This window comes from Aythya ferina, assembly GCF_964211825.1.
Source record: "Aythya ferina genome assembly, chromosome: 1".
NCBI classification, from domain to species: Eukaryota; Metazoa; Chordata; class Aves; order Anseriformes; family Anatidae; genus Aythya; species Aythya ferina.
In genome coordinates, this window is record NC_140296.1 from 57,125,813 (window position 1) to 57,152,658 (window position 26,846).

Sequence of the window (26,846 nt, forward strand, 5' to 3'; positions counted from 1 at the left end):
TTAGTAAAACCTGTACTGTAATTACTTGTTGTTCCAAGAAGTAAAACGATTTCTGCAAACTAGTTGTATAATGTCAGCATAAAACTTCTCTTTTGGAGGACTTATTTTATGTTAATAACCATGTTTGCCAGATTATGTTTGTACCTAATAGGAGGTATATGACTTGTGAAATAAGTTTCTAAATGTCACTGGCATAGTGATGCCAGCAACTGCTGAAACAGCTTCTACAGGCCCATTGACTACAGGGCCCCATTTAAACATGCTATTGCACAGTGTTTTGTCCTTGCAATTTAATACAGGTGTTAGTTGGAGAAAAGGGGTTTCTCATACAGTCATGATGGTAATACCTTTGTTTCTGATGCTATTTGATAGTCTTTTGGGTTTTTCACTGTTTAACTCTTTAATATATATATATAGAACAGTCATTATATATGTGTATATATATATTATCATGCATCGTGTTCCAAAGCAGAAAATACTGAGAAGGTGGACGAGAAGGCAGTTTTTGGCTTTGTCCTGGCTCTCTGAGGGAAAAGGAGGTGATGGTTCCTTTCTTGGTAGCAACAAAATTCTTTTGTTTGTGACGGTGAGTAATGGAGAGACAGCCACTGAGGTGCAGTGGGCAACCAGACAGAATCACAGAATCACAGAATGGACGAGGTTGGAAGGGACCTCTGAAGATCATCTAGTCCAACCTCCCTGCTGAGCAGGATCACCTAGAGCATGTTGCGCAGGATGGCATCCAGGTGGGTTTTGAATATCTCCAGACAAAAAAGACCAAGAACATGTACAGGTGTCACCAGGCTAGAAGCGACAGAAGTGAGATCTGTTTACAAATGCATTTCCATGCTTTGCAATACCTGAGCACTCTGTGATTTCATCACATCCAAATGTTTTCTGTTGTGGTTTATGTTCTGAGAAGATCCAACTTTCTCATTCCGAAGCATTTGGGAGTCCTATGTGTACTTACATCAAGGGAGAACCTCAGATAGACCAGTGTCAAACCACCTGCTGGTTTGAGAGTCAAACTCTCATACTTCTGCCTAAAACTTTTCAATTTGTAAGGTTTTATTCTGTGCTGCTGTAGTGGCAAATCAACATTTTTTTCACATCTCTTAAATTTCTTGCAAGATCTACTCTCTGCTGAGACATCATCTACAAATTGAAGAAAAATGAACATTAAAAATTTAAAGTTGGATTGGGTCAAATGTCTGAAATAACAAAATAGTATTATGGAGGTGCCTACAATCCTTCAAGTGAATGAAATAACTTGAACTCTGGATACCAATACCTCTGGGAAAAAAAGAAGCTATTGGCATGCAAACTGCAAGTGGTTGGTGGAAACTGTATTAAAATGTGAATAGAGAACACTGTCAAGAGTTTCAGTAACTATCATAGAGTTGGCTGTTTAATCCTGGCTTTTAATATGCACTTTGCAGTAAAATCATTGATATGGTGTAATAATACTTAGAGTTTGTTTAATAACGCTATGAATGTATTTCATTTCAATTAGCTTGTATGTTGTCTAATATACTGGTATGGTAATCACTTTCTAGATTGAGTCTTAAGATTTTTAAATCTTATTCCTCAGAGAATAGCTATAGAAAAGTGACTGGAGACTTAAGTGCAAAGGAACTTTGTGAATTTATGCAAACATATTTTCAGGTTCTGAGTAGCTAAGCACTTGTTCTCATGTAAGATGGCTGTGGAGCTGGACGAAATCAGGCTTCATTCTTGGGAGGATGACTAAGTTCAATTTTCTCCTTTTAGTGGGCAGGAGATATAATTTCCAAAGATGACTTCATGTCTTAAGTGTATGAAGTGAGACAGACATCCCTGGGAGTGAATTTTACTTAGGAAAATATAATACTTCTTTTTAGGGATGAAACACTGTATATATTTACAGCTATGTATATATTGTGTATATTTGTATATATTTACAGCTATGATTAGACCTTTTGTTGGTATGGATTGTTTCAATTTCTTTCCTATTTGGTTAGTTCAGCCTTAGATTTCAGCCTGCTCAGAAATAAAATACATGCTGTCTCTGATGTACTGATGAAACTCTTTCCATAAATTGTAGTCATTGAGTTATATCTTAAATGTTTTCAGGCACATGTCAGTGTGGCAGGTGTAAATGTGCAAACTCAGAAGGAAATGGACTGGTCTATGGTAAATTTTGTGAATGTGATGACAGAGAATGCATAGATGATGAGACGGAAGAGATTTGTACAGGTATGTGTTTTGGTGGGTGCAATAAGAATGGGGAAGATGAATGCAGTCTTATAAAATAATTTTATTATGTGGAGCTACAAAATGTCTTTACTGAATGCATGAATTAAAAACAACCAAACAGACAAACAAAACAAAGCAAAGAGTACGGCTTGCAAATTGTAATTGGGAGTTTCAGATACAAAAATGAGCTAAGCAGCAGGTTAGAGAATGAAGAAATCCTGTGACATCCTCCTCTTTTTGGAAAAATTGGATAGAGGATTTCACAAGATAATTCACTAGGGTACTTCATACCTTACTGTGTCTGCCTTTGGAATAAAATAAGTAATATGAATGCTTTGTGGCACTGTGACTGTGAGAGGAAGAGACATAGAGAAAACAAAAGAAAAAAGGAAAAGAAATTATTAAGAATTTTGGGCAATGAAGAAAAACAAAACAAAAAAAAAAAAGAAGAACAAGAGTAAATGTAGGATGAGAACTCAAAAGCAATTCAGGCAGTAAAAAGGGAAAGGAACAAATGAAGAAAAACTCCACCTGTGATAGAAAAGGCAAGAGAATAAGATAGAGTGAACTCTGCTGATAGAAATGCAAACAAAATCCAAGCGGTACTTTAATTTCATTATGAATTAAGAACCTAGCAATTAAATACTGTGTAATACACACCATTTATAATATTGTAAATGCTGTTGCATATATTACTAGGGAGGCTTGTCCTCAAAATGAAAGGTACTAGAAATATTTTACAATCTAGAAATATTTTATGCATATGCATAAAGTGTCTATATGCATACCGGAGGATTCAGAGCTGCTTTTAGAATGTTCATACTCTGATTATACTGCATGATCTGCATGTGTGTGTGCATGTGTGTGTGTAAAAAGATAAGAGTAATTGTACCAAGTAGCTTTATCTATCTCTATCCACACACAGAGAACAAAATAAATTCTATTTATTTAAGTGCCTTCTAAGGCAAGAAGAACTATTTTTTCCCCACAGGATTAGGTAGGGATTTTAAATGAAGGCAAACAGAATGGCCCTTTGAAATCTAAATCTAGGACCAGAGGACAGCATTTCTGGTAATTACCTAAAACAAAATGAGTGGAAGGCAATAGTATTATGTGCCAATGTTTCTCTTTGTATTTATTTGATTGTAAACATTAGATATGATACCAACTATGATAAAAATTCACCACTTATTTAGTTCCAGTAAATTCTCCTTTTTCAGTTTTTGTCATTTTTTTTTCCTGTCTGTGTTGCTGTTGATTTATGTTGTTAGTTTTCTCTTAAATTTTATTTCTTTTATTTCCCCTCGTTTCATCCAGTGGTGCCGTGTCCTAAAACAGGCCAGATGCATCTCTGTAAACACACTAGTTTAATGTGTATGAGGAAATAAAAGTATGCTGATACATAAGGACAAAAATGTTGGTAGATTCAAGTCTGTAATGTTTGTAATTCATCAGTACACAAAGCTTTGATACCTTATGTAAGGTTTGGAGCCATACAAAGTAAATATAAATTGTTTGTGTGCTTGACTTTGTTAAGTAGTTGTAAGCTGAAAAGTACACATTTAGCATGAGTGTTAGATTTTGCTTTGCTTTCTAACATGAACCTCTGCAGTGCATAACAATGTGTTAAATCAGAAAGAAAATGTGACTTAATGATCAAAGGTACATAATTTCATAGCAGAAAAAGCAGACCCTACCCTTATATCTGTTTATGGCTTCTTTCTCCCACCCTGATATCTTCTATCCTGTCTTTCCTTCTGCAGAATTTCCACCACAGTAATCATTCAGGTTTGTTTATGAAGTAAAAAGAAATGCTGTTCCAACCCAAGAAAGCTGTAATTATCTAGCGATGTCCCCTGGATGTTCTCCACAGAGAGGGTGAACCTAATCAGTGCCAGTTCTGCTATCATAGTGTGTGTAGCACCTACTTACTTGCTACATACTCTTTGTTTCCCTTGAAGGTCTCTGGCTATAGGCAAGTCTCAAAGACTGTAATTGTCTTCAAAGAAAGCCAACTCAGGAGGATCAAGCTAACAAAAAACCCAAACCTTCTATTTATACACTTGTTTTCAAGGTCTGCAGCTGTGAGCTGGGATTTTATCCTGGAAAAGCTTAGAATGCAAAGCTGAGATATTCGTTAGAGCAGTTACAACAGTGGATCAAGTTTTTTTAAGCTTCAGTGTTTTTTTTGTTTGTTTGCTTGTTTGTTTTAAACAATTTGTGTTTGTTTCACTTAATATTTGAGGTTACACAAACTTTGGAATCAAGTTGCAGCTTATTTTTCATGAAGTATTGTGGATTCTAGCAAATTAAATTCTGATCCTGATCTTTTTTTAATCTAAGGCTGTGCGTTTTAATGGAGCGAATTTATCTTCAGTCAAGGGCAAGAGATAGCAGCAAATTGTATTATTTGTATTATTTGTGTTATTTGCCCCATCTCTGGAGGTGTTCAAAACCAGGTTAGATGAGGCCCTGAGCAACCAGATCTAGTGGGTGGCATCCCTGCCTGTGGCAGGGGGGTTGGAATTGGGTGATACTTGAGGTCCCTTCCAACCCAGGCCATTCTACGATTTTATGATTATCTGGTTCCTGGTTGGGGATGATATGAGTGTGAGTGAAAGATGAAGCAGAGATATTTTAATCTGCAAAAACTGCTAATAGCTTAAATTAATTTGCTCCTTCATAGTTTTTCCACTTTTCCTGTCTATTGTTCATGAACAGCCTATTTGTAATATGCAATGTTATAAGCTGTATTTGTTGTTTAGTTATATACGCAAGAGGATATTATTCTCTTCTGTTATTGTTTCACATGCCAGCAAACAATTGTAATGAAAATTCTATGTGTAATTCTAAAAGCAGAACAACAACAACAACAAAAATGTATCCCACAGGTCTCAATTTGCTCTCTTACAGTTAAGGATATCAGCTGAGTAGATTCTGATAGAGACAACCAGGTCTACTAAGCTTAGCATACCTAGAGAAAAAAAAAGGACAAGATGCTGACTTGATCCTGGGTCCTTGCAATAAAGAAATTAATTTATGACTTTTTAGTAAGAGTTGCAGCTACTTAATTTAAATGCTTTGTGTCATTGAAGCACATGGCATAAGTATCTTCCTGGAACAGAATGTTCAGGAGCTTGTTTCTTGAAGTCCCAGATGACCCATGTATCTTTTCAAGAGATGGGAGGTTTGTTAAATGAACATTTAAAACACTCATTTTCCTAATTCTTATCATTCATGAGCTGGTGCATCTGTGTTTAAAAATGTTCTTGCTAGGTAAGAACAGAAGCCGTATACAATGTGGACAGTTTGTAGTAAATCAGGATCCCTCTGGTGGAATTATCTGAGTAGCTGAGAACACACAGTGCTTTGTTAGATGTACCCAGAATGGTGGGAAAGTGTCTCTTCTCAATATTTACAGCTGTGCTCAACATTTAACTATTACATTTACTCGCTTTCAAATTTACCTTTAAAGGTTCAAAAAAAGCTTACAACTATAAAAAAAGGTTAATGTCATTTTCTTAGTGTTTATTAATGAGAGATCTGTGATTAAATGAAAACATGTTCTGATATAGATAGGGGGAGAAAAAGAATGCAGATATCCTTTGTCTTATTTGATGTAGACAAATGCAGTCTACAAATTGTTTCTATTCTGAGTCTAGCAGTAAAAGTTTTTAAAAGAAAAATAATCAAAATGGTTAAATTGCTAATGCTTCTAAAAAACTTGCCTCTTTCTCACTGTATAAAATTTGTTTTGGGTTAAGGCCATGGAAAGTGTTACTGTGGAAACTGTTACTGTGAGGCTGGTTGGCATGGAGATAAATGTGAATTCCAGTGTGACATCACCCCTTGGGAGATCAAGAAAAGATGCACATCTCCAGATGGCAAAATCTGCAGCAACAGAGGTGTGTCATTTGCACATTCGTTCTACACGTATTTATGTATCTTGCTTTTGTTTTAAAATATGCATTTTCTGCAACAGAACATGCATTGTGTTTGTTGATGATTTCTAGTTTTTTCTCACTAATTTCAAATCTGGATAAATATTTCTAAATGCGTGGATGGATACCTGTGTTTCCATACAAACTTACATATATACACACCCATTTTTCGTTGAAACTGACCCAAGAATAGCAAGTTCTTCTTGACCTTCATTTCTGTAGTAAGACTGAGCAGGAGAATTTATCAGGACATCTGCTCTGGTGAGAGACATGTCCTGTTAAATTAAATATTAACAGATTGATGACTGATGGATCAGTGCTTTAAGGCCAACAGGACTGTGTGCTGATTTACTCTTAAATAAGACCAAGGACCCACAACTGAATAGAGAAATAAAAACACAAGGCTCTTTTTTTTTTTTTTTTTTTTTTTTTTTTCCCACTGCAACCTGAGAGAGCAGCCAAGAGTTGTGCAGTAACAATGCAATGAATGTATATGATGTTGGAAAGGCAGATTTTATACAATAGTTCTAAATACATGAGGCTTTCTTTGCATAAAGTTCCAGAATTTAAATTTTACCTTATACTTCTGTTTAATATTTCCATTTTTGGAAAAAAAAAAAAAAAAAAAAAAAGCACAAAATGAGGTTGGTATTCACCAACTGCAATGTTTGGCTTGGTTGAACAAAGAGTTAAAACAGCATGTTATTTTTTTGGCAATAGTACAGAATAATTACAGTAGAATGTAAGTTCAAGTCTCAGAGATACTTTTCTTAAAAACATCTCTGCTGACAAAACCTGCTATAGTGTGAACATCTAATTATCTTGAGAGCATTTAGAAAACTCTTTTCTCTTAATTATGAGGAAATTGAAGTATTGGCTCAAATACAGAGATCATGTAGGCTCATTTCGTTTTGGGATTTCAACAGTAAAAAAAAATAATCTGTATTTCTGGAAGTAATAAATATGGAAGTGTTTCAGATCAGAAGTTTTTTTTTTTTTTTTTTTTTGCACCAAGAAAGTAATTTCTTGTTAGAGGAAATTTTAAATTTGTATGTGGAAGTATTTCTTTAAATATACATTGCAAGTGAGGGAAATGAAGGTAGTATAGCTGATATTCTGAATAGCTACAAACTGCCATACAAAGATGCATTCATGGGATATTTCTATATGTTTTTACCCTTTCAGCTATTTGTAATTTTATCCACATAACAATTTTTTAGACTGTTGACTACATAAAGTTGTCTTCCAACATGGTGTTTCTACTCTCTTTAGTCCTATTTACCCAGATTTCTGTTTACACATTTTGTGACATAGGTACAGTTCATCTTGTCAGTCATGAGTGTTCTAAAAATTATATTAATGAGGCTAACCTCACTATGAAGCTTATATCAGTGCTAAGATTGTTAAATTATTTGTATCTCTCCACCAACTGTCTAGTAAACCATCTGAGACCAGATGTGAACCTTTACATTTTTTAAACTTTGGTGGGATGATGCTTCATATCCTCATATCCAGGACATCTGATCCAAAGTCACTTTGAAGTTCTTTTGGTGAGATTTAATCACTCCCCAGAAGTATTTCCTCATTTTCTGATTTTGCTGTCTTTTTTTTTTTTTTTTTTTTTTTTTTTTCCCCTCCTTCAGTAAGGTCACTGAATTCTGAAAAAATCAATAATCACATGTACATTTCCTAAGGGCTGTCTTGGTGGCTTAAACACTGGACAGGGCAGCATCTCTTCCGGCTTCATGTGACAGTCAGACATGCGCAATAGTGTGGACCTTGTCTTTTTAGAGACAGTGCATGTGTACCATTTAGTCAGCCTGCCCTGTTCTCCTCAAATACATTATGTTGTTCAGAGTAATCTGAATAAGAAGACAATCTTCAGCAGAGTAGCAGAAAAGTGAAGCTGCTGTCCAGGAAATTAACTGCATGCAACTGCTTGCACCTGTAACTTTAGGTTACTGCTTTGTACCTATTAACATCTCAGCAAAAGCTGTAAATGTATGGCCCTGCAAAACAAGCTATAAAGGCCTTTTGTTCTTTCAGAGATGTTGTGTCTATTTGGCAAGCACATTTGGATTTCTGAAGACGGAAACTGTATTTCTGTGTGTGTGTGTTCTGACTTTTCCTAAACAAGTATCTTGTATGTTCTCTGTATATCAGTAACATTATGCCAAATAAATACCTCTGTCACATATCACATTTTCCTTCCTATTGTAAATAAAAAGCTGTGGCCATGCATACTAATTTGTGAAAAATGAAAAAAGTATCGTTTTCATGTAGACCTGTGCTAATGTTCTTGTTATGTAAATTATTACCTCCCAGCCATTTTCAGCTGGATTAGAATTTGTATTTCCTTTTAGTTTAAATGTTTATGCTTTAACATTCATTAATTATCCACTGTGTCCAAGCCAAAATCATTTAAACATCATTGATTTTTATCGTCATTAGTGTCAGCGCAAATTACTGTTGATGTCAAAGATTTACTAATGTTTTGTGTGCTACATTTTTGTTGACTCCTAATAAGGCTCAACAGCAAAAAGAAACTTGAGCAGGAAGCCAACTTGTTTGTACAAAGTATTACTACTAAATTATTCATAAAAAGTTTTAAATCATGCAAGATGAGCATACACTCATGATTAACACTTGCAGCTTTGACACTGCACTCCTGTGAGAGCAGAAAATTCACGAGTGTAAAATTCATGTAATCAAACTATTATTACTCTAAATTACTCGGTTAATCTTCTGTCTCTGTCTTTTTTTTTTTTTCTTCCTTCCTAGGCACATGTGTATGTGGGGAATGTACATGCCATGATGTGGACCCAACTGGTGACTGGGGAGATATACATGGAGATACGTGTGAGTGTGATGAAAGAAACTGCAAAGCAGTGTATGATAGATATTCTGATGACTTCTGCTCAGGTAAGAAAAATGTATCTTACCTTATGTGTAGTTTTATAACAAAAGTCTCAAATTGGTCTAAATTTGCTTCAATTCTCATTTTACCTGGCTTAAAATATATCAGGCTTTAGCTGGTTGGTTGGTTTGGTTTAAAAAAGAAAAAACAACTCTTTTTTGAGGAATGGACTTTTTAAAGTAAAAGCAAAAAAAAAAAAAAAAAACAAACCAAACAAACAAAACCCAAAACAAACAACAAAAAAAAAAATAAAGTTTTCTTTAAATATATTTTATTCTGTGTAAATATGAACTATTTCTAGGTGGTCAATTCCCTTTCAGTACTATCATCTTCAGTGTAGTCTAACATAAATTCATGAATGGATGAAACTTTATATCCTATCTTAGGGAAATTTAAATTAGATTGTGCTTTATTTGTTATTGTGTATTATGTGGAAGGGAAAGGAAGAAATTCAAGAAAAACTGAATTAATGATTTAATGAAAAATAGTACCCTTAGAATGCCAGTTTATCTAAGAACAAGAAATGGAAAGGTCAAGATGTGGAAAATATGAATGTGTTATCTATACATCTCAGACACTTTCTTCTTCCGTTTTTGGATCAATGCTTCTTATATTAACTAACACCAATGCATTCCTTCTAATGGAATTCCTCCTGTTTAGTATGAGAGCAATCTCATACAAAATTACATACAATTTTGTTAAGCTGTTGTTAAAGATGTAAATACTGGGCAAGAGAGGAGGACTTTGAGCAGTACACAACATGCAATTTATACACAGAAAAACTTTGCTAAAACAAGTAATGATGGTTTCAAATGGACTTGGCAGATGATAGTTTGTCAATTATAGCTTGTCCTGTAGAAATCTGATCTGGCCTAATTAATAATGGGAAGAATGCAGTCACATCAAGGAAAATAATAAAGTGGTATATTCCCCTCCTCCTAACAGCATGAGTAATACCTCATAGAAAACTTATAGGAGGTGTTTGTAATAGGGATAAGAGGCTGAAATAAACACAATACATGAAATTCTTACTCTCTTGTCCTGTCATAAAGATGCAAGGTTTCTCGTCTGATTTATTTATTTATTTATTTATTAAATATTCATGAATCACTAACTAACAAAATGGAAAAAGAGATACAGAAGCATTTCTAAAAAACCTTTAGTGAACTCATTGTTTTCTATGGTTTTGGCCACCTTCAAATGCTATATAGGTTTACCTACCTAATATGCTGGAAGGATGTAAAACTGCAGTCATGATATCAGCAAGAGTTTGGGATACCAATTTTTGAACATATTACTGTGTTCCCAAGTATGTTTCAATACTCAGGGATTGTTCAAAATGTCAACATCATCTAAGGAATACAAAATTAAAAAGCATGGTAAATGTGTTCTGTAGTTAAAGGGGGAACACAGGAGTTTAAATATAGGTTCAAGCAAACCTGTGGCACCTACAGCTAATGCAACATCCCTTAAACAGGACTTGAACTCGCTCTTTCTTAGATGTTATTGCCATTGCTACTGCTGCTGCCCTAAGTGGTAATGGTTGAAAGAAAGCACAACAAAGTATGGACAGTTATAAAGAAGTGGGAAAAGGTACTGCCATTTTACGTTGTACTGGGGACCAGAACAGTGTTCTTTATAACACAGACATAACTGCAAATGAGAAAGTCTTGAGAGGTATCAAATGATGTACTCATACTACTTGCTTTATATAGCAAACTTGTTTTTAAGTATAGCTTAGTTTTTCTGTGAAATGAGAAAAAAAAAAATCAGTACCTCTTCTTATTCTTATCCCTTCCCCTCTCTGTTATGATTCAGAAGAGAAGCCTATTTTAACCTTAGTTAGCCACCCAAATGCATTCCTCAAATAGGTTGTGTGAAATTCTTCACATATTCGCATGAAGCAGTGTGAACAGTGTTTTGTTGTCCTGCTGCTTAGTCCCGTTTCAAAAATGGACAAGATGCTTAAGTGTTAATTTTGGTTTATTGTGGTAGACAGACAGCATCTGCAATTAAATCTAGGGTTTATTAGCAGAGCTGTAATTGGATAGTCTTTTTGTTTGTTTATATGAAATAAATATACTTAGTGCCCAAAGCACATTTTTCTCAGGTTTTAACAATTATTTGTAAATTGATTTCAGGATGAATCCAGAAGAGATTATTCAGATTAGGGAAAAGAGACTGTCTCTGTTTAGACCAACATCAAACTGAACTGATATAAAACTTTTCCTGTCTTGTTCTGCTTACCTAATAGGTAGAGATAGGAAATTCACTTGTCCTGAGTAGTAGGTTGAAATGATGGGAAACCGTGTTTACAAATAGAGAGTTTCACTGTAATTAAATGAAAGGCTATGTTGATTTCATAAACTACAAGTGATAGGAATTGGCAGCCCTGCTGTGAGGATTTAACATCACACAACAGCAGCTCCCTCCAGAAGCTTCATATGGCTTGGGGTGACTGTCAATTTGCAGCACCTCATATTGGTGACTGGATGCCTTCTTTGAACTTCTGAAATGATGCTCAGGATGTTACTTAATGATTTTCTTTCAGCAGTGTTCACAACATTAAAGTGATTTTCATTCTTTAAAGAGAATCGCCTTCCTGACTTGACATAGAAAAGAAAAAGACTTCCATACAAAAATTCTTATGTTCACACATCTCATTAGCCTTATTTTCCATGGCTCTAGCAACAAAAATATTATATAAAAGAACATCATCCTCTTATAAGTATCTATCTAGATCAGAGAACATATGTCCAATTCGCAACCTGTCAGCAGGTACACATGCAGCAAGGGACAGAAGAGGAGGCTTTTAACACTTTCCAAGGAAAACAAATAACTGAAGCAAAAAAAGTTGTTCTTGTGAGCTTAATAACACATGTAATCTGGGAACTACTCAATGCATAGAATGCTTGTTTCCATTTTCACCTCGTGAAGTGCATATGTTTCATAAATATAATATAAGCCAATATTAAAATGCAAATATAGTTAGAGGGAGATATAAAATGTGTATTTCTGATTTTCAAGAAGAAACTGTATAGACAAGTGGGCATCATCAGATAAATGCTTTGGGGACATGTATCCATTGTAGTGACTATATGGACAGTGTGAGAGAAAATCACAGGATCATAGAATCATCTAGGTTGGAACAGACCTTCATGATCACCAAGTCCAACCATTAACCTGGCCTACTGAGTACCATCACTACACCATGTCCCTTAGTGCCACATCCATATCTCTTAAATACCTCCCAGGATGGAGACTCTACCACTTCCCTGGGCAGCCTGTTCCAATCACCAGAGCCCACAATTCTCTGTGCAGAAATTCTTTCTAATATCCAATCTGAACCTCCACTGGCACAACTTGAGGCCTTTTCCTTGCACCTTGTCACTTGTTACCAGAGAAAAGAGACCAACAATGTCCTCCCTGCAACTCCTTTCAAGTAGCTTTAGAGAGCAATGGGATGTTCTCTCAGCTTCCTTTTCTCCAGAACAAACAATCCCTGTTCCCTCGGTTGTTCCTCATAGATCTCACAGATTTAATCTGCTGTCACAAGTCATGAAAATAAATATTTACCTTTATCGTAAGGGATGTTTTTACTAGTGCTAAAGGAACGTTTTGAATGGTCAGAATCCCACTGCTTGATGCAAAGAGATCATGATTCAAAGGCTCAAGATGAAGGAAGCTGGGCAACTAGCTCGGGTTTGCTTTGTCTGGATATGTTAGCATTCAGATAGAGGAAATGGTCTGGTTTCTTAACTTTATAGCTTAAATTCTCAGGAGGGATCCATCTCTGACTACTGTAATGGCTGTTACATTTTTTTTAAAGAAACTTCCCATAAAAGCTTCTGTTTAAACCAGTAGCTTTTCTTCATCCCAGCATGCACAGTGAAAGTTACATTTATGTTTCCACGTTCAGACATGGTCAGGAAGAGTCAAGTTAGCTAATGAGATACCACAACCACATCTGACTGCCCTATGGGGATGAGGATTGATTAAGCCCAGCATTTTGTTATTTGCACATCATTATTTAGTAGAAGGCACTGCTCTGAGACTTGGAATTGCCGTGGAATTGCTGGTCTCTAGAGGATCACATTGATTGCAAGTACATAAAAGATGGTATTGGTACATTACTTAGAGAATATGCTACAACTGTGGTAGAAAAAAAAGGAACATAGAGATAAATGAAATACTGCCTTATGATGACCTCACTTCTCCAGACAGTGAAAAGTGTATTTGTATCCTCCTTTCCACTCTTTCACATGAGGAGTGTGTGTCAAGTGACAAAACACCCCTTAAGGAAAAAAAATAAAAATAAAGGAAATATGTCTCAAATGGAATAACATGCAGAACTATTGTCAGAAAAAAAAATAAAAAGTAGATGCAGTGAGTTGACTGTATTTTTTGCCAACTGACACTTTAATGAAAAATAAATTGATACAGTTAATCTAATCAATATCAGTCTAATCAGTATCAATACCTCTCATCAGCATGGAAGTTAATCTTTAACTGTATTCATTGGAAAGGTCACGGACAGTGTAATTGTGGAAGGTGTGACTGTAAAGAAGGATGGACTGGGAAGAAGTGTGAACATCCACGGTCTTGTCCATTGTCAGCTGAGGAAAGTGCTAAGAAATGCCAAGGAAATTCTAATTTACCTTGCTCTGGAAGAGGTAAGCATTTTCATGCTCTAGAAACATACCTCCACCAAAAGAATTTTTACAGGTTTCCAGCATTACTAGAACTGAAATATGTGGAATCTCTTGGCTTACTGTGGATAAGTCAGACCTGCATAATTTATGAGCTATTTGTAAGGGAGGACAAGAATAAAAAGGGCACCTATTTTTACTGTCATCTATTGCACTCTATTTTATGTTACTTGTTACTTGCCTCAATATTTTGGGGGGGAGTTTGCAAGGAAGCTTTGAAGTTTCGTTGCAATTAAGTCTTGCTATGGATATATTGAAAAAATGAAATTATTCTTTGCATTCTTTGACAGAAACAGCAATGATTTTCAGTCTGTGTAAAATGCTGTGGCACCATTGTGATAGAACTGTTCAGATTCACACTGCCAAAGAACTTGCCCTAACGAATGCAGTACTGATTTCTAAAATACAGTTATTCTTTAGTGCAGTTTCCTAGTTAGCCACTGGCTTTTCATTTGAAATCATTTCTTTGTGACACTGTAGCCTTTTAAAATCTCTGACTGAAAAAATATACAAACTCATAGGTACAATTGAAATGCACATTGCAAACAAAATGAAACATTGTTCAGAAGGACAAGGACCTGCTAATTTTCATTCTCACTGTGTGAAATGTGTTTCTTGTAGAGAACAGAGAGAACGGTAAATATGACACAGACTTTTGCTAGAGCTGGCAATTGAAGTTGTTATGAATTCTGCTCACTTAATGTTTGCTGGGAAAGGTCTAACGCTGGTATTGAATTATTACATTTGACCCTAAATGTCATTTCATTTGCAACTGCTTCTTCCAATCATACTGTCTAACATATTCAGAAATTGTAGGCTGTCCACCCAAGTTAGCACTGTCATAATTATATTTTTCTCCTCCTGTAAACGTGTATAACTCATAACTTAGTAAATGCAGGATTAATTGTATCTTAAAAGAAATATGTGTTAGGAGACTGTTGCCCTTTTTTTTTTTTTTTTTAAATTACAGTTTTCCACTGGATTACATCTTGCTATTATTGCTAAAAATTCTCAATGGAATTTATGGGCACAAGTTAGATGGAACATGATCATCTCAATCAGTTAATAAGGGAAGACTGACCAATGTCATCTAGCTGGGCTCCTTATTGTCCTTATTGTGCAATATCCTTATATCCAAATAAGGAGAGAGAAGGATTTGAAGGATGGACTATTTGCTGGATAAGGAATTGGCTGGATGGACACACCCAGAGAGATGTGGTCAATGGCTCTAAGTCCAGGTGGAAGTCATGATGAGTGTGTCCCTCAAGGGTCTGTCTTGGCACCAGTACTGTTTAGTATCTTTATCAATGACATAGACAGTGGGATCGAGTGAACCCTCAGCAAGTTTGCAGATGACACCAAGCTGAGTTGTACTGTCAATACAGCAGAAGGAAGGGATGCTATCCAAAGAGACCTGGGCAAGCTTGAGAAGTGGGCTCACGTGAACCTCAGGAGGTTCAACAAGTCCAAGTGCAAGGTTGGTGCAATCCCAGACAGGAGGACAGGCTGGGAGAAGAACTCACTGAGTGCAGCCCTGCGGAGAGACAGGTTTGGGGATTCTGGCAGATGAAAAGTCAATATGAGCCAGCAGGCAAGCTTAAGAAGTGGGCCCACATGAACCTCAAGAGGTTCAACAAGTCCAAGTGCCAGGTGCTGCACCTGGACTGGGGCAACCCCAGGCATGAGTACAGACTGGGAGAAGAACTCATTGAGAGCAGCCCTGCAGAGAAGAACTTGGTGGTTTTGGTGGATGAAGAGCTTGACATGAGCCAGCAGTGTGTGCTTGCAGTCCAGAAGTCCAACTGTATCCTGGGCTGCATCAACAGACAGGTGGCCAGCCAGCTGAGGGAGGAGATTGTCCCCCTCTGCTCTTCCCTTGTGAGGCCCCACCTGGAGTCTTGCATCCAGGTCTGAGGTCCCCAGCACAAGAAAGATGTGGGGTTGTTACTGGTCCCAGGGGAGGGCTAGGAAGATGATTTGAGGGCTGGAGCATCTCTTCTTTGAAGACAGGCTGAGTGAGCTGGAGTTGTTCATGGCTGAGAGTTGTTCATGGCTGAGAGAGCCATCCCCAGTCTGGGGAGGCCTTACTGCGGCCTTTCACTACCTAAAGGGGTCTTACAAAGAAGATGGAGAAGACTGACCTTTTACATGGGCAGAGAGTTACAGAACAAGGGGGAATGGTTTTAAACTACAACAGAGGAGAACTTTCGATTATATATTAGGAGGAAATTCTTCACTCAGAGGGTGCTGAGGCACTGGAATAGGTTGCCCAGAGAAGTTGTGGATGCCCCACCCAAGGCCAGATAGAACGAGAACCTGGGCAATGTCCAGATAGAATGAGGACCTTCCATGGATCTGGGTGATCTTTAAGGTCCCTTCTGCTGAGCCGTTCTATGATTCTATGATCTTTAGGGAATTCAGTGCATTTCGTTTATCATGCTTGCAATAATTATAACTAAAACAAACTAGACTTGTCTTTTTTTTTTTTTTTTTCTTTTCTCATCTGCATCTCTAGGAGTTGTGTATGTTGTGCAATTAGAGTCAGTTATATTATTTGCATAACAAAGCCTGAACTCTGCATTCACTGCTAAAAAAGAAAAAGTATCATACATTTTGAGTCAGATGACAAAGAAAAAAAAGAACGATAGTGATAAGAATAAGTTTGATGTGAATAAAAACACAGTCTTAAATTATAAAACATTGTTCCGTTTAGATTTTAAATTTTGAAAAGTCTTACAAAGTATAATGGGAAATGTGAGTTTAAAGCTCACTTTTAATGTTAATGTTTAACTGATTTTAATGTCAATAATTCTATCCTCTTGGCTTTCTGAAAACAAAACAAAACAGAACAAAACAAATCCAACAGTGTTATATTGATGCAGTAGGAGGGAAATAAGTCCCTTTCAAGTGAATTCATTTAACTGTTCTGGTGGTCAAAATTTTATAATAAAATACAAAATGCTGGAACAAAAGGTTTAATTGATAGCAGTTTTCACTGAACTTTGTCAATTTTCATTGATTATTTTTTGAGAATACTGAGTGTTAGGAGGAGTGCAAAAGGCACAGAAGTGTGTCTAGGGCATAGTATGATAGGCAGCTGCTGTAATGAAGAAACAAAGAGTTTTGCATTCTACACCTGAAAAAAAATATCCTTAAAAACTCTCATTTTTGACAATGGAATGTGGTATCTCATTTTAATTCTATGAATAATTTTGTTTATGAAAGTGGGAGAGAAAAGGAGAAAGGACTAATTTTAGACTAATAATTTGTAATTTGCTCTGGTTTGTTTTGTTTTGCTTTGCTTTTTTTCGAGCCTGGACTCCCTGGATTTCCTCTTTCCACTATATTGTGGATATAATTAAAATTGTAGGAAGTTTCCTGTACTGCTGAAAGGATATAGGTGTTTAGTTGCTATGAAAAAAAAAGTCAAAAAAAAAATAAATTTAATTAAACTTAAAAATTAAATTTAAAAAAATTTAACTTGCACAGTTAAATTCTTTGGTCCCATTTGAAAATTCTACTAATTGTCATTATAGCTCATCATGAGCAGAATTTACATAAATTAAGGATTTCCAATCAAAACTTATGGGAGTGGGAAAGGCCATGTAGTACAAGTTTTTCTGAAGTCAGGAGCAAGCAATGTTCCGGAAGTGAAGCACGGAATGCACGGAAGGGAAGGTTCCAAAGAAAATTGAAGTGTTTCTTTTCCATGTAAACATTATTCTTTTGATGACTTCCTTGTAATATTTTTATGTTGGCTACAAGGACAGTAAGTGTACAAGGACACCATGGCACTGCTGGTGAAGTTGAGTATATATGAGTAAATATAATGGCCTTACTTAATAGGATATTTTAGTAAGGTAGTTCATATATGGAGTAGAACACATAACGAAGAGCCCTGAAATGCTGCTGCAGTTTATGATTTTGTCCTGTATTGTGTGTCCTTGAAGACTGCTTTCTGCTCACTTTTTTGTTTCCTTTTGTTTCTTTTCTACCTTTTCTACCTTCCTTTCCTACCTTTTCTTTCTAGGTTAGTCAACAGCAATTCTGATAGCTGACAGACTCTTTTGTAACCACTTTTATGTTCTTGGATAAATACATTGAAAGAAAAAGCATTCTTATGATTTTTAATGGCATTACAGTTAGCCATAATGTATTGCGGGAAACAGGAAAGAAAGATAGAATTATTATAATTCATAATGTGTTTTTTTTTTTTTTTTTTTAAATTCGTCTTTTTCTATAGTCTCTGCCTAAATGCTAAGATATGCTCAGATTTTCAAGTAGAGGAGGTTGAAACTGTGATGCCCTTTTCCCAAGATTAACACAATTTATATTTTTGTTGATGGCACTTTCTTGTTGAAATGTTAAGTATGATTTCAAAGTTAAGTATGATTTCAAAATGTGATAATTCTTCACTTAAACAGTGCACAAATAAAATTCCTTGCTGCCTCAATAAGTATTGAAAAAATATTATTTCAAAACCCATCTGGCCATGTTTTTATTTTTATTTTTATTTTATTTTATTTTTTGTGCATTTTTCAAGACTTTCTTATATGGAAGACTACAAAACTCCCAATGATTTAGTCCTTGAAATCTTCAGTAATAATTACAGAAGGTGAAACAAACAAACAAACAAAATCCACAAATCCTCTAAATAATTCATAAAAAGAGGTATGGAATTTATATATTTTTATGTCAGAGATTCGAGGTGGTGAGGGTTACATAAAAATTTTGTCATTTGTTTTACCTTATAACATTTTATAACATTAGCACAAAAATAATGGCAAAATTATACACTTCAAAAACTGTTAATCAATCTGAGGGACAAAAATCTTCCATCTTTGAACTTTATTTTGAGAAGATGCTTATTTTATACCTTATGTTCTGCTTTTAAATGTAGTAATGATTAGAATGTTTAGAAAAGGACAGAGAATGTTAAACCAATATTACTCTTTTTTATGATTCAATATAAGTTTTTTTATGATTCAGTCATCCAATATTTTTGTAATATTAACTTTTCCTATAAAGTTCCAGATTTTTAACTAAGTGTTCCCAAATTTTTATTATTCACTTATGATGCAAATTATGTTCCTCCATAAGCAGGAAAAGAGAAGACATCAGTAATGCAAAGTAAGAAAATTATTTGTTGCCTGTGATACCCAAATTTAAAGTTAAGTGTTTAATATATCAAGGGTACATGAAAGTTGTACTAAAACATTTAGAGAGTTAAAAGGAAGCTGTTAAGAACATGACCTGATTTGATCAGCACCATCCATAAAATGCTGGAATACAATCTCTCAATCTGTCTTTTGCTCTCCAGAGAGCAGATGAACCAAGGTACTTCTATTCCAGGTTTTAATTCCCTTCCTGATTTTCCCCAGTTACTCACAGGAATAACAAACTTCATGGATGCTGATCAACACGTGGAGACAGCAGAGAAGCTGCCAAAAATATATTTCAGCATGGTCTTCTATTTCTTAGCTGCTTCAAGTAGGTGGAGATAGAAGGCTTTATATTGGCATGCTGAGCAGTAAGTGGGAATTTCTGTACTCTTAAATGATGTTATAAAGACAGAAGAAATATATATCCTCTCAGTTACATCAATCAGGCTGTCTTTACTTTCAGTAGTTCCAGTTATATATAAAGGGAGGGATCAGATGACAATTTTGGGAATTCAAACACACTATCACTAGGTACTTTCCAAAAATGACTTTCCATAAAAAGCATGTTGAGGAGGAGGAGAGTTTCTAGCTGGCTTCATTCATATAAAATGTGTAATACCTTCTACACTTTTATTCCTGAGAGTGTTTTTTTTTTCAGTTGCTACATGATTTTCATTATAGATGCAATATTTTAATAATAAAAGTCTGTCCCTTTTAAGAACACACTGTACAACAAGACCAGTGTCAAAGATAAAGGAGAAGACATAGCAAAAAGTTCTTATGGTAGGAATAAAGAGATAATTTATTGTTATCAGGATTAAGGGACAAGACAAACCACTTTTCTATCTTTATAATGCACATCACTCACTTGAGTTTCCCCTTAGGGCAAAAAGCAGATGTCAAAATAATTATTGCAAATAAGCCGTGAGGAAGAGAAGTGAAAATAGAAAGAGTAGATTTTGAGAATACTAGATCATAGCTTTCTTTTTCTTTTTAATAATCTTGTTCTCTTCACTTATCCTAAGTGAAGACAGCCATCCCATGGCAGTGATTCAAAGAAAAATAAATGACAAATCTTCTTATTGGTAGTGTCTTATGCCATTTTAATCTCATTTCTATAATTGCTTTTATTTATTTTTCATATGGAGAGAAAGGGACTATTTCTTTATCCATGAAATTCCCTTTATGCTTTTACTCTAGCAATGAATATCTAAAGTACAATTTTTTTGGATTCTGTATTGATTTTTTTTTCAAACTCTCCTAAGTCCCACTTATCAAAATATTAAATTTGTTATATAACATTTTGACAGTTTTCTCCCCATAGTTACATTACGGTAACTTTGCTGTTTCTTCTCTGTAGAACTATCAGAAAGCATTGGAGTTAGTGTAAGAGCAACAGTGCTCAGTGCATTATTACAGATTCCCTGTGGTGAACTGACAGTGAATCAATCCCATGTGTTCAGTGCTGGGTTCTGTAATGTATATTTCTATTTTGCAAGATACCATCTCCTGGAGTCTAGAAACAGAACTTAGGGACAAGGATCAGTGACAACCCTGAAGAGCAGTGCCACTGTCCAGTGGCTGCTGCAAAGTCCTAATACATTTGGGGATATCTTGGCTGTACTATTGTATTATTATATCACAGAATCACAGAATCATCTAGGTTGGAGGAGACCTCCAAGACCACCTAGTCCAACCTCTGACCTAACACTAACAAGTCCTTCACTAAACTATGTCACTAAGCTCTAAGTCTAAACATCTTTTAAAGACCTCCAGGGATGGTGACTCAACCACTTCCCTGGGTAGCCTATTCCAATGCCTAACAACCCTTTCAGTAAAGAAGTTTTTCCTAATATCCAACCTAAACCTCCTGTGGCACAACTTTAGCCCATTCTCCCTCATACTGTCCCCAGGCACGTGGGAGAATAGACCAACCCCCACCTTGCTACAGCCTCCTATATTGTTTATGTTGCTCTGGAACATAGATCCTCAAATCCTTGGTTGACACAGGAGATATTGCAAATTGATACAACATACCATGTCATGCAGAAGGAAAGAGAAATCTACATGCAATTAATCATATCTGTGTATAAACAGGAGTAGAAATGAGATATAAAGATGCATGCTAAAAAAAAAAAAAAAAAAAAAAAAGGAAAAAGAGGGAACTACATTGTTTTCTTCTGAGCTTTGTGATGACTTACCCAACTGGTCATGAATATGACATAAAAAAATAAATCAGTTTGTAAATAATTTCTGGGATTAGATCTTCAACTACTATAGTTTCATATAAACCTATGGTGGATGTTGTTCAGTAGATCTTCATGATCTTACATTTTTAAACCTGGATGCAAACCAGTTCATCTGCCCAATCCCTGGAAGTGTTCAAGGCCAGGCTGGATGGGGCTTTGAGCAACCTGGTCTGGTGGGAAGTGTCCCTGCCCATAGCAGGGGGGTTGGAAGTGGGTGATCTTTACCATACCTTCCAACCCAAACCATTCTGTGATTCTATGATCTCTCTGTCAGATAAATCCCTACAGAGGTATGATGCCTTACAAGGACCAAAGGGCTGCTGGTGGGAACCAGTTCTGTGCTTTCATCACTGGAGCCGTCTTTACCATTATTTTATGTCCTCACAGTTCTGGTTCTTTTTTTCTAAGTGCAGATATTAATTAAGAACTTTGGGGTTCCTGTCTAGAATGATATTGTCAAAAATGACCAAGTGAAAAAATCTTGTATATTTATTAAGTACCTATAGAAAAACATATTTTTTAAAGACTTTTAAAGCTTATTGACTCAGAATAGCAAGGTTGTAGTAGAAGTTGCAATTTGAGTAATTCAGTATACTTTATATATGACAGGATGGGATTACAGAAGAAAAGTGTAAACAAACCTAAGGTAAAATCTAGGTTACTATCCCTGATACCAGCTCCTTATTGCAGCCTCTTACTATGCAAATTGCACTGTTTAATTGAAGTGTAAATTACTCTAATATACATCATCTCTGAATTTGGCCTGCTGTTTTCATTCATTTTGCATGACCCCTGCATTCTGAAGGAGGTCTTAATTAAAGCACTATAGTAGATAGTCTGGCAGCAAATAATGTTATTAGCTGGTGTAACAAGAACAGAACATAAATGCAAGTCATGCGTCCAAGTGAGCATCTCTAGCTTTAAGATTGAGCTCCATTATTCATCTACTCTTCACTTCAAGCAGAGATGCACTCTTACTGTGCTAGTACTTTAATGCCAGATGAGCAGTGTTATACAATTTGGTATACCCTTATAGGCTGGACTAGCATTCCTAAGTCCACTTGTTTTCTGCTGAAGTCTAAGAAAAAAAAAATAATAATAATAATAATTGTACCACCCTCTCTCTTTTATTTTTCTTCCTTCCTTCCTTCCTTCCTTCCTTCCTTCCTTCCTTCCTTCCTTCCTTCCTTCCTTCCTTCCTTCCTTCCTTCCTTCCTTCCTTCCTTCCTTCCTTCCTCTCTCTCTCTCTCTCTCTCTCTCTCTCTCTCTCTCTCTTTCTCTCTCTCTCTCTTTCTCAGTAATAAATACTTGGTTCAGGAAGTACTTTTTGTTTTCCAATTAAGTGTTCTTTTTTTTTAATCTGTTCTGGTAGACGTAGGGTGTGTTGGAAGTTGTCTGTTTCTGAGATGTGGATGATATTTGCTAGATAGGTCCTCAAAATATTTTGTAATAGAATGTGTGAATGTTCTGAAGTTTCCCGCTGATTTTCAAAGTGGGAAATTTGCAAAGAGGTAAAGAACAGAGGAAAAGTAACATGTCTATTTTATGATGATACTTAGGAAAGAGGGTTGTGGGATAAAATCAGCAGCATAACATTCATGGCTCGCAGAGTACCTACCATGGATTCCTCTTTACAATGAAAATGACTTGCTCTTTTTCAGTATAGTACTTCTAGATTCAAATACCTTTCTTTTTATTCTTGCCAGTAAGAAAAAGTGCAAGACAAAACAAATTCTGATGTTTAAATGGATCTGTAAGATGCAGGCAGAATTATTTATATATGATATGTTTATATAGTTATTTATATACAAGTACATTATTATTACTGAGTAAGGATCAGAGAGCAGACTATCAAAGGTTATGCTTTGGTCTGCTTCAGACCATCTAATCAAGAGAGGATGTAAAAGAAGCCTTTTGCAGATAGCTGAAGGAAACCTCAAGATTGTTGTCCTTGCTACACAGAGGCAAATTCAGTCACCTTGATACCTGCTGGATGATCAGGAGAACTCAATGCAAGTAATCCAAATCTCTGGCATAATTGGAAGAAAATTTCATGACAAAAGTGGGCCAGCATGGGGGTCATGTCGTCATCAGGCTGTTTTCTGTCACCTTTGAAAGACTGGTGACTGGGGGAGGGTTCATGATGATTGAAGAAAGGTAAAACCAAAGGCAATTACAGGTCAGTCAGCTTAATCTCTATCTCTGGGAAAGTGAGAGCAAATCCTCCTGGAAGATATTTCCAGCTACATGAAGGATAAAATGTTGTCTATAAACACAGAACATGGAGATTTGCCAAGGGCAGTTAATGCTTGACTATCCCGATTTCCTTCTGTATATATAAGAGGAGAGGAGAGAATGTTGTATACCTTGTCTGTAGCAAAACCTTTAACACAGTCTCCTGGATTATCCGTATAGTCAAATTGACAAGATGTGGACTGGCTAGATGGATGTATGGAAAAGTGACTGGTCTGTTGGTCACAAGGAATGGTGATCTGCAGAACAAAGTCCCTCTGGTAGATGATTAGTAACGGTAACCAACCCTCACAGGAGTTGATATGAGAGACAGTAATTGTTCAACATCATTGTTAACTTAGATAATGAGACAAAGTGCACTACTGACAAGTTTGTGGATAATAGGAAATGGGGAGTAGAAGGCGATACACTGGAAGGTGAGACTACTATTGGGAAGGACCTGGACAGGCTTGGAAAGATGGGCTGACAAAAATTTCAGCAAGGCAAATGGAAAATCCTATATCTGGGAGGATTTCCGTCATAAGAGTTAATACAGTGGCTAAGAATGGATAGGGCACAAAAGACACAAATCTGTAAAAAGTTGGACTTCATTCCTTTCACTTCTTGAGAGGAATTTATTTTTCTGATGGCTGCACAAGTTATCCACATGATAGTTCTCCCTTATTCTCTCAGTCAGTGCCTCTGAAATGCTACCTTCTCTGAACACATCAAAATTTTCCTCTTGCATGTGAAATGTTCTTCCTTCTTCTTGTTCTCTTCATTTTAATTATTGCTCCAGCAGACAAAGATGACCTCTTTCATCTGTGAAAGACATCTGTGAAAGAACTTGAAGGCCAGGTCTTTCTTCTTTCTGACATCCATATTCTGCACATACTCTCTTCAGTATCCCAATCTTGCCTAAGTGTTCTCGGCCTGTATTTTCCCATTTTGGATTGGTGGGATTCTCCTGCTGTTTCCAAAACACTCAGCGATTGTTAGAGTGTCTTCTGACATAGATGGCATTATTTGTTCAGGCACCCCTGTTTCTTAAAATTTTTGAACTTCTTGTTAAGCCAAGCAGGAAGCATAATTTTAAAAAAAGGAAAAAAAAAAAAAAAAAAAAAAAAGCATAATGTGTTTACCTTATGGCCATTCAATATAAAAATCTTAGCTTGGGAATTATTATTCAGAAAAAGAGTATGTGAGAAATAATATTTTTGACATGTTATGGTGTGTAAGTTTAGGTTAAACTTTCACAGTGATGTGTATCAGTAGATGATGCATGTACCCTAGAAGAATTTCCCGTATATTAATAAGATGTAATAGGTCACAGACTTAAGTTATCAGGCCAACTTATGCTGTTTACAATTGAAAGATTGGGGTTAGTATTCAAAAAGTTCATGCAAAGCTTTGCATAAGTGGATACGGCAAGTGCTACACTTGGCAGCAGGCTGGCAATGTTGGAACATTTCCCTGTAGTGGATTGCTGTAATTACCATAATTGCCATTACCTAATCAAAGAATGGACTGACACTCATTTGTGCTAGACTTCCTTTGAATCTTTTGTCTAGTCTGTCTCTTTCATTTGATTGTATGGTGGGCTGAATACAGACCCGCAACACATCAACACCTTTGATGGATAGTGTGTGTTTGCAGAGTCTAGAAAAGCAATGTATTGTTGTGAATGCTAGATGGAAGAATCGCATACACTTAAGTAGAAAGTCCTGATAGTCAGAAGTTTGCAATAACATTTCTTTAGTTTCTGTTGAAGGATGCCTAACAAACATCAAATATGCTTGTTTTGATATACCAATATCATTCGTAAAGAGGTAGAACATAAGATTTTTTTTTCTATTCACAGAAGACAAGAACCAATTAAAATTAATAATAATTTTAAAAGTAGATTAGATTTTTTGCTGCTCCAAGGTGTCATCCTATTTTGATTCACTTCAAAAATTATCTTTAACCTGAAGTCAGGATTTATCAATGTCCTGAGTACTTGCAGAAATATGGGAATGATTCACACTGCAGACAAAGTTATTCATTAGAACGTGCAAGGGCAGTTGTCTGATGGAATATTTATGCAATGCATACGAGGCAAGAGAGAAATGCAGGTTCATCTTGCATCTTTGGAAATATAGCAGGTGTGCAAAACAAAAGTACCTGTAAGTATCATCTCTCTGATTACTTTGATATATCAAGTATTTGTAGTTTGATCACAGTAACAGGAGACCTTCCAAACGAATCCCTGCTGGAAAAACAAGAAGCAGCTGAAGTATGTGTACATGTTTATATGTGAGAGCTGATTAAATTTCACAGCTTGTTGACCAGAAAAATATCTGATAGAAAGTCATGAAGTTGTTTATTGCCACAAAAATTGAAATGAAAGCCAGTATTGTTGAAAAATTTTGCTAACATCCTCATAATAAATGTATGTATATTGAAACATTACTGAATGAGTCAGCTTGCATTTGCAAATGCAGAGCTGACTGGTGTATGCACAACAAAGCATTTATTTTTTTTTAACCTGTAGAGATGCATACTGTAAGGGGAAAAAAAATCAAGACATCATGTTAAATATATGTTAGTTAATGTAAACACAGTAGAATATTCTGTGTGACGTTCATATTTCGAATTTAGCTAGTTATCCACTTTGAAATATTTCAGCCTTTGTTTTCAGTGGAATGACAGTACCTTCAGGTGCGAGGCAATCTTTCCATTAATTTTATATTTCTGTGTCACTAAAAGATGAATGTTCATAATTCCTACTTTTCTCTACTGTCCTTAATGAGAGTGGCTCTCAGGCTAATCTTCAGATGCCTTCATCTGGGTTCTATGAATTTCACCAGTTTATGAAATTGTTTACCCCAACTGTAATGTTGTATTACACTGCAAATAATATTAATAGATGTCTGTGTGGGCTGGAGAGAAGAACCTCTGCTGCTGATATCCGGATATGAGTCCTTGTACTGAATTGTAGTTTATGGATTGTTTCAAGCTGCCTTAGCAGTGACATCCAGACTAGAAAATTAAACAGTGCTATGGATCCTCCCCAGGCACTGCAGCTTGTTTGCCTGTAATGTCAAATTGTTAGAACAATCACTGGTCTACTTCTGCCCTGTGCCAGCTAGTATTCTTTCCAAACAATTCCTGCTTATAGTACAGGAATTAGCGTGGGCTAGTTGACTGGTCCCAGCAGGCAGCCTGGATGAGGCCACCTTCAAGGAAGACAGCTCTGTAGTATGGATGCCAGTTCTTGTGTGCCAGATGGCCCCAGTGCCAGGGAACAGTCCCAATACCATTTAACTGACTAGTAAAGAGACATCTATCAAACACTGTGCTGTTGTTATAACAGTGAAGACTGACCTTCGTTCTGCACTGTGGTTGGTACATGTGTAGCC

At 36.0% G+C, this 26,846-nt stretch overlaps 1 protein-coding gene across 1 annotated transcript in view; it reads left to right on the plus strand.

The window, feature by feature from the left end:
* ITGBL1 (integrin subunit beta like 1) overlaps nt 1-26,846 on the plus strand; it is a 147,154-nt gene that overhangs the window by 62,323 nt on the left and 57,985 nt on the right. Inside the window, exons 4-7 of the mRNA XM_084506777.1 lie at nt 2,113-2,235; nt 6,000-6,140; nt 8,958-9,098; nt 13,620-13,766. Of these exons, the coding sequence (XP_084362903.1) occupies nt 2,113-2,235; nt 6,000-6,140; nt 8,958-9,098; nt 13,620-13,766 (552 nt within the window). The remainder of the gene's footprint in view (nt 1-2,112; nt 2,236-5,999; nt 6,141-8,957; nt 9,099-13,619; nt 13,767-26,846) is intronic.